General features: G+C 32.4%; 1 protein-coding gene across 1 annotated transcript in view; it reads left to right on the top strand.

Moving 5' to 3' along the window:
* Nucleotides 1-15,646, top strand: part of Ninac (STKc_myosinIII_N_like and MYSc_Myo21 domain-containing protein ninaC) — a 1,002,000-nt gene that overhangs the window by 220,762 nt on the left and 765,592 nt on the right. The window contains 1 exon segment of the mRNA XM_074259010.1: nucleotides 8,870-9,258. Within this exon segment, the coding sequence (XP_074115111.1) occupies nucleotides 8,870-9,258 (389 nt within the window).

The following is a 15,646-nucleotide window of genomic DNA, read 5'->3' on the forward strand; positions in this document are numbered from 1 at the left end:
AAAAATGATTTTGCATTTATGGTATTTAAGTGATGAACTTGCCATTTTATCATTATTTGACGATACCGTTTCATTGGAAGTAAAAAAAAAATATTGTTGGAGCTGTTAATACTCGTAACGGTACAGATTCTAAAGCTAAAAATTTATAATTGATAAAAACGATTTGAATTCATTAACGCAAAAAGTCTGAGTGACTTTGTTTCTAAAAAGTCTTTAAATCTCTTTAAAATCTTTGATTTACCATATGACTTCCTTGATAAAGATATTGAATCGTGGCCTACTAATGACAGTTATATTGAAAATAAAGAATACTTTAACCAATTGAAAGTTGTTAATGATTCAGCAGAACGAGCTGTTGCATTAGTTAGTGAGTATAATCAATGCTTGACAAAACATGAAGAGCAATTCCAATACTTATTGCAAATTATCAAAGAACATCGAAAAAACTACCCAAACTGCAATAGAGGAAATTATTTACAGTAAAAGTGTACCGTTATGTTGAAAATATTGAAAATTATATGGCAGTTGATAATTAAATAAATAAATTCTTCGATAAAAAAGTGAAACACATGTGAAACACACTAAATTGAATTATATATTTAAAAAAATGCACTAATTTTTTGTTTTAATGTAATCAAACATGTCCAAGACTAAAAAAACTAATTAAAAAAATAGTTCATAACATATTTCTATTCATAGAAACTCAAATTTGTCTAAATTTCCTTGAAACTCACAGAATAAATTGAAATTTTCCGAATTATTGATCAAAAACTAGAAAAATTGATATGCATTGATGTTTGACGATGAATATCTCGTAAACGCTCAACTTGATCGAAAAATCATAAGAGACCATTTTTATAGAGCAGTAAATTTCCTACAAAACTATGAGTTTCATCATTCATAATGATTTTTTTTCATTGAGTTATAAAATTCATAAGAAATAAAAAATGTTCCCAAAAATAATCAAACTTTAACCGTTAATATCTTTTAAACGGTTGGGTTTACGAAAAAAATCGTAAGAGACCTTTTTGTAGAGCATTCAATTTCCTATAAAATCTAAGGAACAAGATATTTTTTCAAGTAGTTGGAAGCGAGATATAAATTTTTCTATCTGATAATAAGAAAAAATAGAAAACTGTAAGAAGGAGGACCTTCCCGTTACAATTAAGAACTCATGCTTGGAGAGGCTTTCTTAGAGGTGTCTAGGAACCTATTTTTCAGAGTACCAAACGAAAAAAAAAATATTCTTTTTTTTTTAATCACCCTAATGTCCAGAGTCAGTAAAGGAGTTAGGGTAGCTGTGAGATCAAAAGTAGCATCTACAGGAATATGCGGAGTGGTAGATGCGCTTGGAGTAGTTGACAGATCCAGAGCAAAAACTGCTGCAGTATCCGGAGTGATAAACGCGCTTGGAGGAGTTATTGGATCCATGGAAGGAATCATTGCGGCAACCTCAGTAGTAAAGGAAGATGGAGTAACTGTTAGATTTTCAGCAGCATCCGCATCAACATCCAGAGCAGTAACCGCGCTTAAAGTAGTTGTTGGATCCATAGAAAAAACACCTACAACATCAAGAGCAGTAAAAGAATTTGGAGCAACTGGTAGGTTAACAGCAGCATCCGAAGCAGAATCCAGAGTAGTTGGCGCATTTGGAGTCATTATTGGGTCCGTAGTAGGAATAACTACCACATCCGGAGTAGTAGAAGCAACTGGAATAGCTGTCCGCTCACCAATTTCAGCCGTAGCGACGGAATCAAATTGAAAATGATTCGAACTGTGACCTAAAGAATTGCCACAGCACCATTTCTATCTTGAGAACTAGTAGAGCATTGAATGCAGGCATCAGTCACCAAACGATCATTTACGTAATCCGTAATGACTCCACACGTATTGACTAAGGCATTGCAGCCAAACAATATCTTCTGTAAATCAACAAAACGAAATTCATATGAATAATCTATGATTATCAAATGATGACAATTATCGTTTAAAACTTACCGCTTTCTGCAATTAGAAAAGCCGTCACGTTTTGTCGGCCCCATCTAACGGTCACTCGATTAAATTCGAAACGCTTATTAATCAAAGTCGTTTGAATACCACTTGTTGCATTTTCCTTTGGCCTGAAAATTAAGGCATACATTGTGAGGAATTGGAAAATAACGAGAACTATTTAATATATTTCAAATACTCAGAGCAATTACTAGCGTATTTACTTGAAGAAACAAAAGACAATAACTCGTGACAGACTGCTAAATAACACGATCTTTGCCGTTGGTAAATTATTATAAAAAAATTTTTTTTCTCAAAAATCTTTTCTTAATTAGAGATTGATTTTTTACGAAATTTGAAGATAAAAGTTCAAAAAAATAATTTTGGAAACAAAAAATTTTCTAAAAAAAAAAAGTTATTTTTCTTATTTAAATTTCTTATAAAAATCAATCTCTCTGATTTGAAAAATTAAAATTTTTTTGAAAAAAAAATTTTTTTCATTGAAAAAATGAATAAGGATCAAAAAATTGCTCATAATGGTGATTTTTGCGAAAACAAAGAATTTAAAGCTTTGGGACACTATGAAAACAAAAATCACAGCACTTTGAATATTTCAGAGATCTATGGGGACACTAAAGTTGGAAAATTACTGACGATATCCTCCGTTCATCCATTTACCCAAAGTTATACCAAGTTATCCAAATATCCTTAATTGTGCGAATTTTTTTCATTTTTTCAGTTCAAGTTTTCAACTCAAATAAATTTTTTTGACAAAAGCCATCCACGATATCTTATAGGTACTATCGTGAAGTTTTCAAACCCCTTCATTAATTTTCTATGCGATCATTAATGGCCGCTGATATTCCTTTTGATAAGTTGACCTGTGTAAAATTTGTAGACTTTATGGAAACTCACATGAAAAAAAAATGCCCGACCCATCGACATTGCGAAAATCTTACACTGACTTAGTGCATGAAAAAAAATTGCAACAAGTTCGGGACGAAGTAGGTGATCGTCAGCGACGAGAGAGACCGTCAGCGTGACCTCCAGCGAGACCTTCAGAAATACAGTCAGCATGATCACCAGAAAGACCGTCAGCGTGATCTCCAGCGAGATCGTCAGCGTGATCTTCTGTGAGACCTCTAGAGAGACCGTCAGCGTAATCACCAGCGAGACCTCCAGAAAGATCGATTTACGACCTAGTTTAACTAAATGATACGAAATGAAGTAAAAGTTCATTAATTATTAAGAGAATTTATTATAAAAACACAAATAATGAAAATTAAGGACTCCACTATGCGGCACGTTTATGTAACCAACGCCTTCGGCGTTGAAATCTTTTGCTCTCAGCGCAAACACAATAATTATTAATTAATAATTGTATAATTTAAAAAACTCCCAGTAAGATGTTCACCAAGACTTCCTGGGACATATTCAACGAGACACTCAGCGAGATGTTAATTTAGACGTCCGGCGAGACACCCAGCGAAAAATCAGGTGAGATATTCAGCGAGACGTTCGGTGAGACACCCAGCGAGATGGCCAGCGAGATGTCCGGCGAAACAGCCAGCGAATGTCGAGACAGCCAGTGAGACGTCTGGCAAGACACCTAGTGAGATGTTCACTTCTGAGAAATTCACAATTAATGAATTAAATTCTCGATGTAGCCACCATTTCGGTCGACTCAAGTTTGAAGACGTCGTAAACGGCTTCGATGACAATTAGTGATCATCTCTGGCGTAACTGTGAGCAAAGCATCTCGAAACCGTTGTTGGAGTTCCATCTCACTATCAATAGTATGGCGATAGATCTTGGACTTCAAATACCCCCATAGAAAAAAGTCCAGTGGATTTAAATCAGGGGATCGTGGTGGCCAGTTGAGAATTCCTCCTCGACCAATGTATCGATTAGGGAAATGGGCCCAAAGCCAGGCTTGCGTTGCTCCAGATGTATGGGCAGGTGCGCCGTCTTGCTGAAACCACATTTCATTAAATTGCTGCTGGGTAATCCCTGATCGCAGACACAGACGACGTAAACAACGGTCCAAAAAGTCAGTGTACACGTTTTGATCTAGGTTTTCTTGAAATTGAAAAGGTCCAACCTGTTTATTTGAATTAAAAAGAAAAAAATTAGGAACGAAAAGATTATTTTAGATAAACGACTATAAAAATAGATGAACCTAAAATGGACATACCAAACATGGAGTTCCAATGTATAGTCCCGCCCACATGTTCATTGAGAACCGACATTGGTGACCTCTTTTAATTATCCGATGAGGATTTTCTCGAGCGTACCAATGGAAATTTTTGGAGTTCCAGTGACCTCCGCGCTGGAAAGTGCACTCATCAGTCCACAGAATTTTGTGCAGGATTTCTGGTTCTGCAGCGTACATATCCAGAAGCTGTTGACAAAATTGCAGGCGAACAGGGTAATCCCCCGATTCGAGTGCATTTACCTTAGTGTAATGATACGCGTGAAGTTTTTCAGTTTTTAACTTATTCTGAACTGTACTGTACGATAAGCCACTGTGTGCCACTACACCTCGAATACTGATCTCAGGATTCGCTTCGACGAGATCGATGATTCGATCCTCATTTCGAGGATTTCGAACTTGCCTTGCCGCTCCATTTAGTCGGTGGTTTGGTAAAGCGCTGCCTGTTTCGCAGAGGCGCGCAAAAGCTCCAAGTATAACATGAGCACTCGGACGGCGAGCATTCGGATATCGCGCACAGTATTGACGGACAGCTTCATTGGCGTTACAATTAGCCCGGCCGTAAAATAAAATCATATTGGCGTATTCTTGCGGCATGTAATCTGCCATGATTTTTTTACTGATAAAAAAACAGGACCACAGTACAGATATACGACTGACTAAATGACAACAATGGGACAGATACGACGAAACGATTTAAATTGAATGATATTAACAGCTGTAAACTTCGACAAAAATAATGTTTATCGCACATGACAGGATAGTAATAATATATTAAACACATCTGAATACAGCTACTGACATAAAGAATTGAACAAACAAAAAACAAGTTCTGCTGCTCTGTTATTATCACAGTAATAATTGATTTAAAGAAAACCTACCCTTTGCATCCGCACTAAAGACAAAAAAAAACAGTAGAGTTCTAGGCCGAAAAACATTTAAAAATCCTGAAATATCGTAAAAACATTATATTTTTGGCCAAAATCAAAACGCGATGTCCGTATAAGTGTGCAGAACGTGTTGGTTATTTTTTCTAGTTTTGCGTAGATATATTGAACAATGGGCTGTACAGAAACAGAAATTTTCAGGTGATCGATTCAGTAAGATTTCCGCCGAGATGTTCAGTGAAACACTTAGCGAGATAACCGGCGAGACGTCCAGCGAGATGTCCGGCGAGACGGCCAGCGAGATGTCCGGCGAGACGTGCAGCGAGATGTCCGGCGAGACGGTCAGCGAGATGTTAAGCAGCTCTACCAGGAAGATTACCAGCAAGTCCTTTCGCAAGATCTTTATCACGACCATTTGTTTGTTCGTTAACACGACCACCAGAAGGTTCTTTAGCAAGATTCTTAGAAAGATCACTAGAAAGACTTTGAGAGAGATACTTTTTGGTCAGCTAGTTGCCGAGAAAAAACACTTACAAGATATATAATAAAACACCTGTGAGCATTTTTCAAATTTGCTATGACGTACATCAAGCGCTTAGCGAAGTCCTGAGCGAGACCGAGCAAGCAAAATCAGAGATTTTTCAATAAATATTTTATGTATTGTCTATATCTATATTTTTGTCTGTTTGAAATTGCTTTTATTTCAGTAAGACAATTTTATTAGTTTAAAATTTTTTTTTAATCTTAGTTGAAGTTTATGTATTTAAAAATACGTAATTTATTTTGTCAATTCTCCGGAAGTTATATTTTTAATAATTGCATCATCTTAAATCGATAATGTTTTCTGTGAAAAGGAAAAGAAAAAAAAATATACAAATACGTTCTAGGTTGTAATTGCGTGTTTTGTTTCTTTTCTGTGAGAAATCGAACTTTTCAAATTAAATAAATATCGTTTAACTTGAAGTCGGCAGTGTTGCTAAACTTATTTATTATTCTTTTCTATTTTTTTAATTCTTAAAGCTTGTCTGTGATTGGTCAATTTACATTTTGAATACCTCAAAAACTATTGAGAATATCGAAAATCGACTCAGGAACTTTATTCTTAGAATCGTCCCCTCTGTCCACAGTTTTCCGCTGTGAAGGTCATTCTGAATCACCCTGTATACATATTAAGATTTTAATGCATGATTTATATTTAGTTGTTACACGATTTTTATTAGCTTCACTTGTATGTATGTTTGTATGTATGTATGTTTGTATGTTTGTATGTTTGTATGTTTGTTTGTTTGTAACCGACTTCTGTGGCGCGATTTGGATGCACAGAATTAAACGGCCAGATTTCGTTCAAACTTCGCAGATTTATCGAGGACCGATGACAATACACTAATTTGATAAAATTATTCCATTTTTCAATTTGCAAAATAAGATTTTTGTTAATTTATATAATTTTCATCTGTAGCCGATAAGATAAGAATTTTAATTTTAATTTTTTTTATAAATTTCTCTATAGTCGATAAAGCATGAATTTTAATCTCCTACCATTATTTTTAGTCGATTTGTCTAATGTTAACAAATTTTCGAACACTAAAGAGAATTTTTAATTCAACAAAACAAATAATAGTTTAAAAAAACTACAAAATCACGCTTTTATAAATAAACCAAATTAAAAAGTAAAAAATAAATAATAGTTTTAAAAAACCAAAAAACACACTTTTCATAGAAAACCAAACTAAAAAAAAAGAAAATAAATTTAAATTAAGAATAGTATTAAAAATTTCAATAAATATTAATTAACAATAGTGTGAATAAAAAAAAAATGATTTCATTTTAAAAAAAGCGTGGGGTGCTTTTTAAGATATTATTAAAATGATAATCATTCTACTCATATCTGTCAATCAAATATTTATAACTATTGACACCATGCACTCCACGCTTTTTTTAAAATGAAATAATTTTTTTTTTATTCACACTATTATTAATTTATATTTATTGAAGTTTTTAACACTATTCTAAATTGAAATTTATTTTTGGGATGTGCGGGTTGCTAGAGAGCAAATAGAGTATTTAGTTTAATAACGTTTATTTAAAATAATCTATCTAGAATTACACGCGTGTACTTAAGACGAGGTGAAGTTGATGGGTTTTCGGGACTGACTGATTATCTCCAAGTGTCCATCTAGGCCTCTGACCTATCCAGAGGTAGGAGGTACTCGATGGAAGTATAGAGGAAGTATATTAAGGGTAGGAGTACTTACTTGTACGAAAGTATGGGTCTAGGTACAAGTAGGTATAAGTATAGATGTATATTCTGAAGGTATGGAAAATTACAGGAGTAGAAGTATAGTTGAGGAATATCGGTAGAAGTATATATAAAAGTAATCAGTGGACTCAAGGACCCGGTCGCTGGCCATGCGACACAAGTTTCTAATCCTTTAATTGCTTTTTAGAAAACGAAAGGTTATTGGGATTTTTATGGAAAGGTTTGGGAAAAACCCTTAAACTTCTTACAAACAAACTTATACATATTTTTAATCCTAATACAATACTTTTATTAGGGTCTCGCCAGCTGCGAATGTGAATTTTATTACTTGCAATGCAATTACAATAAAATAAAATTTCCCAAAATCTCCTTGTAGCAGACGAGACTATCAGTTGCTTGACATCACCAAGTAAATTATAATCCGGTATAATTTATGGTGATGCGATACAACTCACGCTTTTCCAACTTAATAGCGTTGTAGAAAAACTTCAACTTAAATAATAAAATATTAACTATATTATTTAATGCACTATAACTAACGAATAGTAACGATTAAACAATTATAAATGATAACAACTAAATAATATAATCATAATAATAATGAAATAATATTACTGATTATAAATAATAATAATTAAATAATTATAACCAATTATAAATAATAATTATAAATAATAATAATAATTGGTAATTGAATAATTATAAATAATAATAATTAATAATTAAATAATTATAAATAATAATTAATTACTCAGGAGTGGGTGCAAGATATGCCCCCACATATTTTCTATTTTTTAGTTTGATTTTCTATAAAAAGCGTGTTGTTTGGTTTTTTAAAACTATTTTTTATTCCTTAAATGTACAAGATTGTCTCCAAAGTAAACTTAACAAATTGAAATTTAAATTTTCCTTTTCATTCGATTTACTTAGAGTTAATCTCCATAAATTCATAAATAGTAGAATAGGCTTTTCGAGGCTTAAGTCAGCAAGATCCTAACATTCTTTCAAATTTCTTAACCACTATCGATAATCATAGTCAGGTTGGAAAATAATACGGTTTATAAACCGCTCTATATACTCGTATAAAATTATAAAAATTAATTTAGTTATTAAACGGAAACTTGTGGTTGGGTTTTGGGATTATTTCATAGCCTTTAAGCCCCATCACAAATTCCGTTCGTGACAGTGACATTACCGCGGGCATAATCAAGGAAGTTTTCTAGGACCCCAAAACGTCAAGGTCTGACAAAAACTCGATTTTCGTAAAACGGGGTAAATCTAATAACTTCTGAATTTTTAAAATTTCTCGGCGGAAAGTTCAAAATGATAAATGGCAAGCAAGGACCTAGCAGCTCATATTTTACGTAGAGCTAATAAATTTTGTTATGACAAGCGTATTTATGTACTTCGACTATTGTAATAATTTCTATTTTCAGCTTTATAAATCCGTAAAATTATTAGAGCAAATAAATTGCGTTTGCCAGAAGTAACTCTAATGTATGCGTGATTTTCATTTTACAGGCTGTTACTTACTTACACCAACATAATGTTATCCACCGTGATATCAAAGGAGATAATATATTACTGACTAATGACGGTGAAGTAAAGTTAGCAGATTATGGTTTCGCGAAACCTTTGAAGAATTCTTCTGACCGATTGAGCTATCGAATAGGATCACCTTCTTGGATGGCCCCAGAAGTAGCAGCTTGTGAAATTAAATCAAATAAAGGATATAGCAATCAGGCTGATGTGTGGTCTGTTGGAATAACAGCAATTGAACTAGCTGAAGGAAAAGCACCTTATCAAGATATGAATCCATCTCGAATTTTATTTCAAATAATGAGGAATCCTCCACCAGGCCTCCACAGAGCTTCTAATTGGTCAGCGGACTTCGTTGACTTTATCACTGAGTAAGTATCTCAACTACGGTTAGATTGAATTCAACCGCCTTTAAAGGTAACGTAAGTAAATTTATCAAAAACAGACATTATGAAAAACAAAACAACAATAGGATAATATTATACAGCAGTCACAGGAATTGAAAGAGATAAGTAAAATTCTAAATTTCTGGGTGATTTTAAATAAGTTGCAACTCCGAGGAAAATAATCGTACAGCAAGAAAAAAAGTAAAACGTAGATTCAAGCATTTAGTTTCCAGATATGAAAATAAATATTTTCTTTATCTTTCGGTCTGAAAAAATCTTATGAAATTTACCGAAAAAAATTACGAAAACAGTTGACTCTAAAGACCATCCCAGCGACGTCCCGCTAATTCCAAATCTAAACGCTTATGATCGCACTTATTACGATTTTGAGCTCTTCAAACTCAAAAATATAATCTATGTCTCATTTTGAGCTCTCCGAGCTCAAAAGACTGCTAGGAATTGAAACGGAAGGAAACTCTATTACCAAGTACTCGTTCTCTTTGGTCACCCTTTAATTTATTTAGGGCGCCACTGGATTTTTAGACACAGTATCCAGAAACTCGACCAGACCATGGAGCACATTCTGCCGGGTCGTGAGAGATTGCTAGGAAGAAAACAAAAATTATCAAAGAAATTCATTTTACAAGAAATTTTATTTAACTAACCCCATTACAATAATATTCCCCTTACAATTAATTAACACTTAATGCCCAATCTTATTCCCGTTTATAAGACGGTTTCCTATCATAGTTCCTAATCCCGACGATACCCTCTTACGGAGCGACCATACCGCGGTTTCTATCATAGTTTCTTATTCCCGACGATACCCTCTTATGGAGCAATCATACCGCGGTTTCTAATTATTTTCCGCCATTTTGCAATTTTCCATAATTTTCCATTTTCCATATTTTCCATTATTTTCCATAGTTTCATAATTTTATAGTTTCATCATTTTTATAATTTCATAGTTTCATAATTTTCCACACGCACATACAATATAATGATGATCATTCCAACACACTAATTAATATTTCCATACTTTATTAATTATTTTTCTAAGATTATTATTTACTTCTATTTTTCAAATTAAATCGGATTGATAAATTTTCTAATTCCAAATTAAATTTCAATTATTAAATTTTTCCTTGAATCGATTTCCATCCATTCCTAATCCAAATTCCTTCTAAGTTAATTTCCTATTTAAAATTCTTAACTACTTTACTGCCGTGGACTTAATAATACACCAATAAATATTTAATACCAAGAGGTGTTCGTATCTAGTATTAATAGATTAAAATCTGACGACAGAGGTCTTAATAATCTGCCGACAAAATATCCGCTACGTCCAAGCATTTTACAAATTTAGTTTTCTCTGTCGATTTTAATTACGCCGAATTTTATAATATGATTCCACTTAATTATTTTAATTAAAATTGATTTAGTTTCATTTTATTAATTGTTCTATCCAAATTTAATTTTGCCGAAATTTGTAAATTTATTTTACTCAAATTATTTTCGTTTTGCCCAAATCATTTTGTCAGAGTTAACTAATTAATTTATTTAATTTTAATCTCTGAATTAAGAATTTGACTATTGATTTTATTTTATTTTATTTTAACTAAATTATTTTATTTGTCTCTGAATAACTGAGTTTATTTTATTTTTACTAAATTACTTTATATTACTTTCTTTGTTTTGCTTCAAACTTCGAATTCATTTCATTTTAATTTTGGGGATTATATTTTATGTTATAACGCCTTGAGATTTTAGTCTCGACTTTTAGTTCCAAATTATTTATGTTGATTTTAACTAATTTATACTTCTGATGATCTTACTAAAACATTTTACTGAAATTATTCCAATAACTTTAATTCACACAAAATTAACTGATTTTACTAAATTTCAATTACCAGAGATCCAATGTTCACGTGATACCAAAAATCATGAATTAACAAACTGAAATAATTCCTAGTAAAATTGATCCAGATTCTGCCTACGTGTTTAAATAATAACCCGAAATAATTCCTGGTATTATTAATTAATAATTTTAATTACTTTATTTCTGACTTGTTCTTAAATTTATTCTCCATTTTAACCTGACTTTTATTCGGTTTTTATTCTAATTAGTTTACCAAATTTTGTTCTTAAACATTTCGTTAATTATTCTCAATATTCAGTTAAATTAATTCTTAAACTTTGTTAAATGTAGTTATTTAAATTTTGGTTGAAACTTTTCTTAAATTTTATTACTTAAATTTTGGTTAAGCTAATGATTGTGACCGAACGCGAAATGGCGATGACCTTCAGCCGACATAAGGCCTGGCTGATGCCGCTTCACCGAAAAAATTATTTAGACGTGTTTATTGTACCTGGAGTTTCCTTGGGGTTTTTGATCAAAATCCTTCGACGCTGTAACTCCTAGATTTCTCATCTTCTTTTTAAATCTTCTCCTCGGTGAGGTGTTGCTTTGGCGGGAAAATCCTGGATCACCCCGTCGCGTCGAGTTCTCCTCAGATAATAATTTTTTCCCTAGAACCGCAAATTAGCATTAGAATATATATATATATATATATATATATATATATATATATATATATATATATATATATATATATATATAAGCGAGCTAACATTAGGCCTAGCACGCATTAAATTTATCAAGATTCATCGCCTCGTTCCACTAGAGCTAGCGAATGAAAAATATTTACCTGACTAAAACCTTTCGCCATGCTATTAGCTCGATCGTTCGATCACAATGAATTTTACCAAAATTTGTTGGTTCGTTTCTTCTTCACTCTGTCTTCCCCACTCTCTCTCTCTCTCTCTCTCTCGGCGCCGGCGCTACCACCTCGGCGACTTACTCACTAGCTTACAACTATTGGCGCGAGTACTTCGGAGCACAGCGCTCCGGGGAATCGGTCGATAATTAACTGAATTGGATCGGAGACCTTCTCCGGATAAAGAAGACCCCGTGTCCTCCGTTACAGAGTTTAGTAGAACATTGCTTATTGAATTTTAAAACCACAATAACTTTTGAATGAATTGATTGATTTTCACGCAATTGGCAGCATTTAATGTAGTTTTTTTATTCTATAATAAACACACACACACACACACACACATATATATATATATATATATATATATATATATATATATATATATATATATATATATATATATATATATATATATATATATATATAGGGTGTCTCAGAAGTCGTGAGCCACCGGACAGGGTGTGGTAGAAAATTGGATTCTGAATAGAAAAGTCCTTTACCATTTTTCGATCAGACCCATAGAAAAATTACTACAAATTTATGAAAATAGACCAATGAGGAGCGCGGTTTAGCGGCAGAACGGTAGGCGCAAGAGCGAGCGAGTGGAAGCGCGACAGGCAATGAGTGCGCGCTCGCTTGCACACGTGTGATATCATTGCTCAGTTATAGCGGGATGCCCGCATGCAATAATAATGATCAATGATACTCCTGTAAATAAAAAAATTAATATTAGAAAAATCATCCCATAGACAGCCCCATAAAATAAAAAATGTGCGATTTTTTGATAATTAAAACTCAAATTTTCGGTGTCACCGAAAAATGAAAAAAAAAAAAAAGCCAACAGTCATATTCAATGATACCCCTGTAATTAAAAAAAAAAAGAAAAGTTATAAAAGTACCCCATACACTCTGAGATACAGCCCCATAAAGCCAAAAATTTGCGATTATTTAATGATGAAATTCAAATGATCAGTGTGCACTTGAAGTTAAAAAAAAAAGCAATAAAAATAATCAGTGACACTACAGTAGGTGAAGAAAATTTTTAAAAATAAAAAACTACCCCATAGACAGGGAGATACAGCCCCGTAAAGCCGAAAATTCGCGATTATTTAATAATGAAATTCAAATGATCAGAGTGCACTTGAAGTGAAAAAAAAAAGCAATAAAAATAATCAGTGACACTACAGTAGGTGAAGAAAATTTTTAAAAATAAAAAACTACCCCATAGACAGGGAGATACAGTCCCATAAAGCCAAAAATTGTGCGATATTTCAATAATTAAAATAGAAATTTTCGACGACTACTCAAAATTTCAAATAAAAATCTAGGACTAATAGTTAACTATACCCATAACAATCAGAAAAAAATTTAAAAATTACAAAAACCACCCCATAGACACTAAGATACAGCCTAATAAAGCCGAGTATTTCGGGATTATTTAACATAAAAATTAAAATATTCACAGTGCATTCGAAATAGAAAAAAAATACCAATCAAAATTATCAGTGGTACTTTTGACCATCAGACAAATTTAAAAAATTGTAAAAACACCCCATAGATACCGGAATATGACTTGATAACGCACAAAAATCGGGATTGCTTAGAAATTAAAATTCAAATTATTGGTGCCCATTGAAAATCAACAAAAGAAACCTTTTGTACTTATCGATTAAACTCCTGTGTATCGAAAAAAATTATTATTTAAAAAACCACCCCGCAAACTCCGAATTATGATCCCATTAAGCTGAAAATTTCTGATTTTTTAGTAATTAAAATGCTACTTCTCGGTGTCCGTTGAAAATAAATGAAAAGTATGAAAACTCATTTTCAGATATACTCTTGTAAGCAAAAAAAAAATAAGATTTGAAAAAAACACCATACACTCGCGATTTGTCGATTTTTATTTGACGTAAATTGAAATTCTCGGTGTCCACTTAAAATAACAGAATTACAATAATCTTCCTATCTAATGTAACCTCGGTCATACACAAAGATATCAAAATTATGGAATCCACCCTATAAACACCGAGATACACCCCCATAAACTGGCGATAAGTCGATGTTTAATTTACTTTCAATGAAATTCTCGGTGTCCACTGAAAATAACAAAAAGAAAATAATCCTTCTATTCAATTTAACGTCAGTCATACATAAAAATATCAAAATTATGGAGTCCACCCCATAGACACTGAGATGCGCCCCCATAAAGCCGCGATTTGTCAATTTTTCATTTATTTAATTTGAAATTTTCGGTATCCACTGAAAATAAGCCAAAGATAACTATCTCACTTTCCAGTTCAATCTTCGTCATGAATTAAAAAAAGAAAATTTCGGAATCCACCCTGTAAACATCAGGAGACAACCCTATAAAGCCGCGATTTTTCGATTTTCCATTGATTTAAATGGAAATTCTCGGTGTCCACTGAAAATAACTTAAAAAAAATTATCGTACTTTCCAATGTAACCTTTGTAATGAATTGAAAAATCAAAATTTAAGAATCCACCTCATAGACACTGAGATAAACCCCCATAAAGCTGCGATTTCTCCATTATTTGTGAAGTTAAGTTGAAATTCTCGGTGTCAACTCGGAATAACTCAAAGAAAATTATCTTTCTTTCCAGTTTAACCTTTTTTATGAATTAAAAAATCAAAATTTTGGAATCCACCCCATAAACACCGAGAGGCAACCCCACAATGCCACAATTGTTCGATTTTTTATTGATTTAAATTGAAATTTTCGGTGTCTACTTAAAATAAGTAAAAGAAAATTATTGTACTTTTTAATTTTATCTCTGTTATAAAATAATAAATCAAAATTTTAGAATCCACCCCACAGACACCGAGATACATCCCCATACAGTCGCTATTTGTCGATTTTTAATTGACTTAAATTGAAATTCTCGGTGTCCACTTAAAATAAAGAGCATAAACTCATTCCACTTTCCAATTTACTCTTTTTAATAAATGAAAATATCAAAATTCAAGAATTCACCCCATAGACCCCAAGATACGCCTCCATAAAGCCACGATTTATCGATTTTTTGTGGATTGATATCGAAATTTTCGGTGTCATATGAAAATTTGAATTTTAATTATTGAAAAATCGCGAATTGTTGGCTTTATTTGGATGTTTGTTAATGTCTATGCGGTGGATTTTCAAGAGTTAAGTTTTTTTATGTTTTTAAGGGTGTAATTTAAAAGTACAATAGGTTTCTCTTGTTGTTGTTAAATGGACACCAAGAATTTCAATTTCAATTACTAACAAATCACAAATTAGCGGATTTATGGGGTCCTATCTCGCCGTTAATGGGGTGTTTTTTCAAATCTTATTTTTTTTTTGCTTACAAGAGTATATCTGAAAATGAGTTTTCATACTTTTCATTTATTTTCAACGGACACCGAGAAGTAGCATTTTAATTACTAAAAAATCAGAAATTTTCAGCTTAATGGGATCATAATTCGGAGTTTGCGGGGTGGTTTTTTAAATAATAATTTTTTTCGATACACAGGAGTTTAATCGATAAGTACAAAAGGTTTCTTTTGTTGATTTTCAATGGGCACCAATAATTTGAATTTTAATTTCTAAGCAATC

This window comes from Cotesia typhae, unplaced genomic scaffold (genome assembly GCF_013202065.1).
Source record: "Cotesia typhae breed Kobodo isofemale line unplaced genomic scaffold, CoteBio_Ctyphae contig_17, whole genome shotgun sequence".
In the NCBI taxonomy this organism is placed as follows: Eukaryota; Metazoa; Arthropoda; class Insecta; order Hymenoptera; family Braconidae; genus Cotesia; species Cotesia typhae.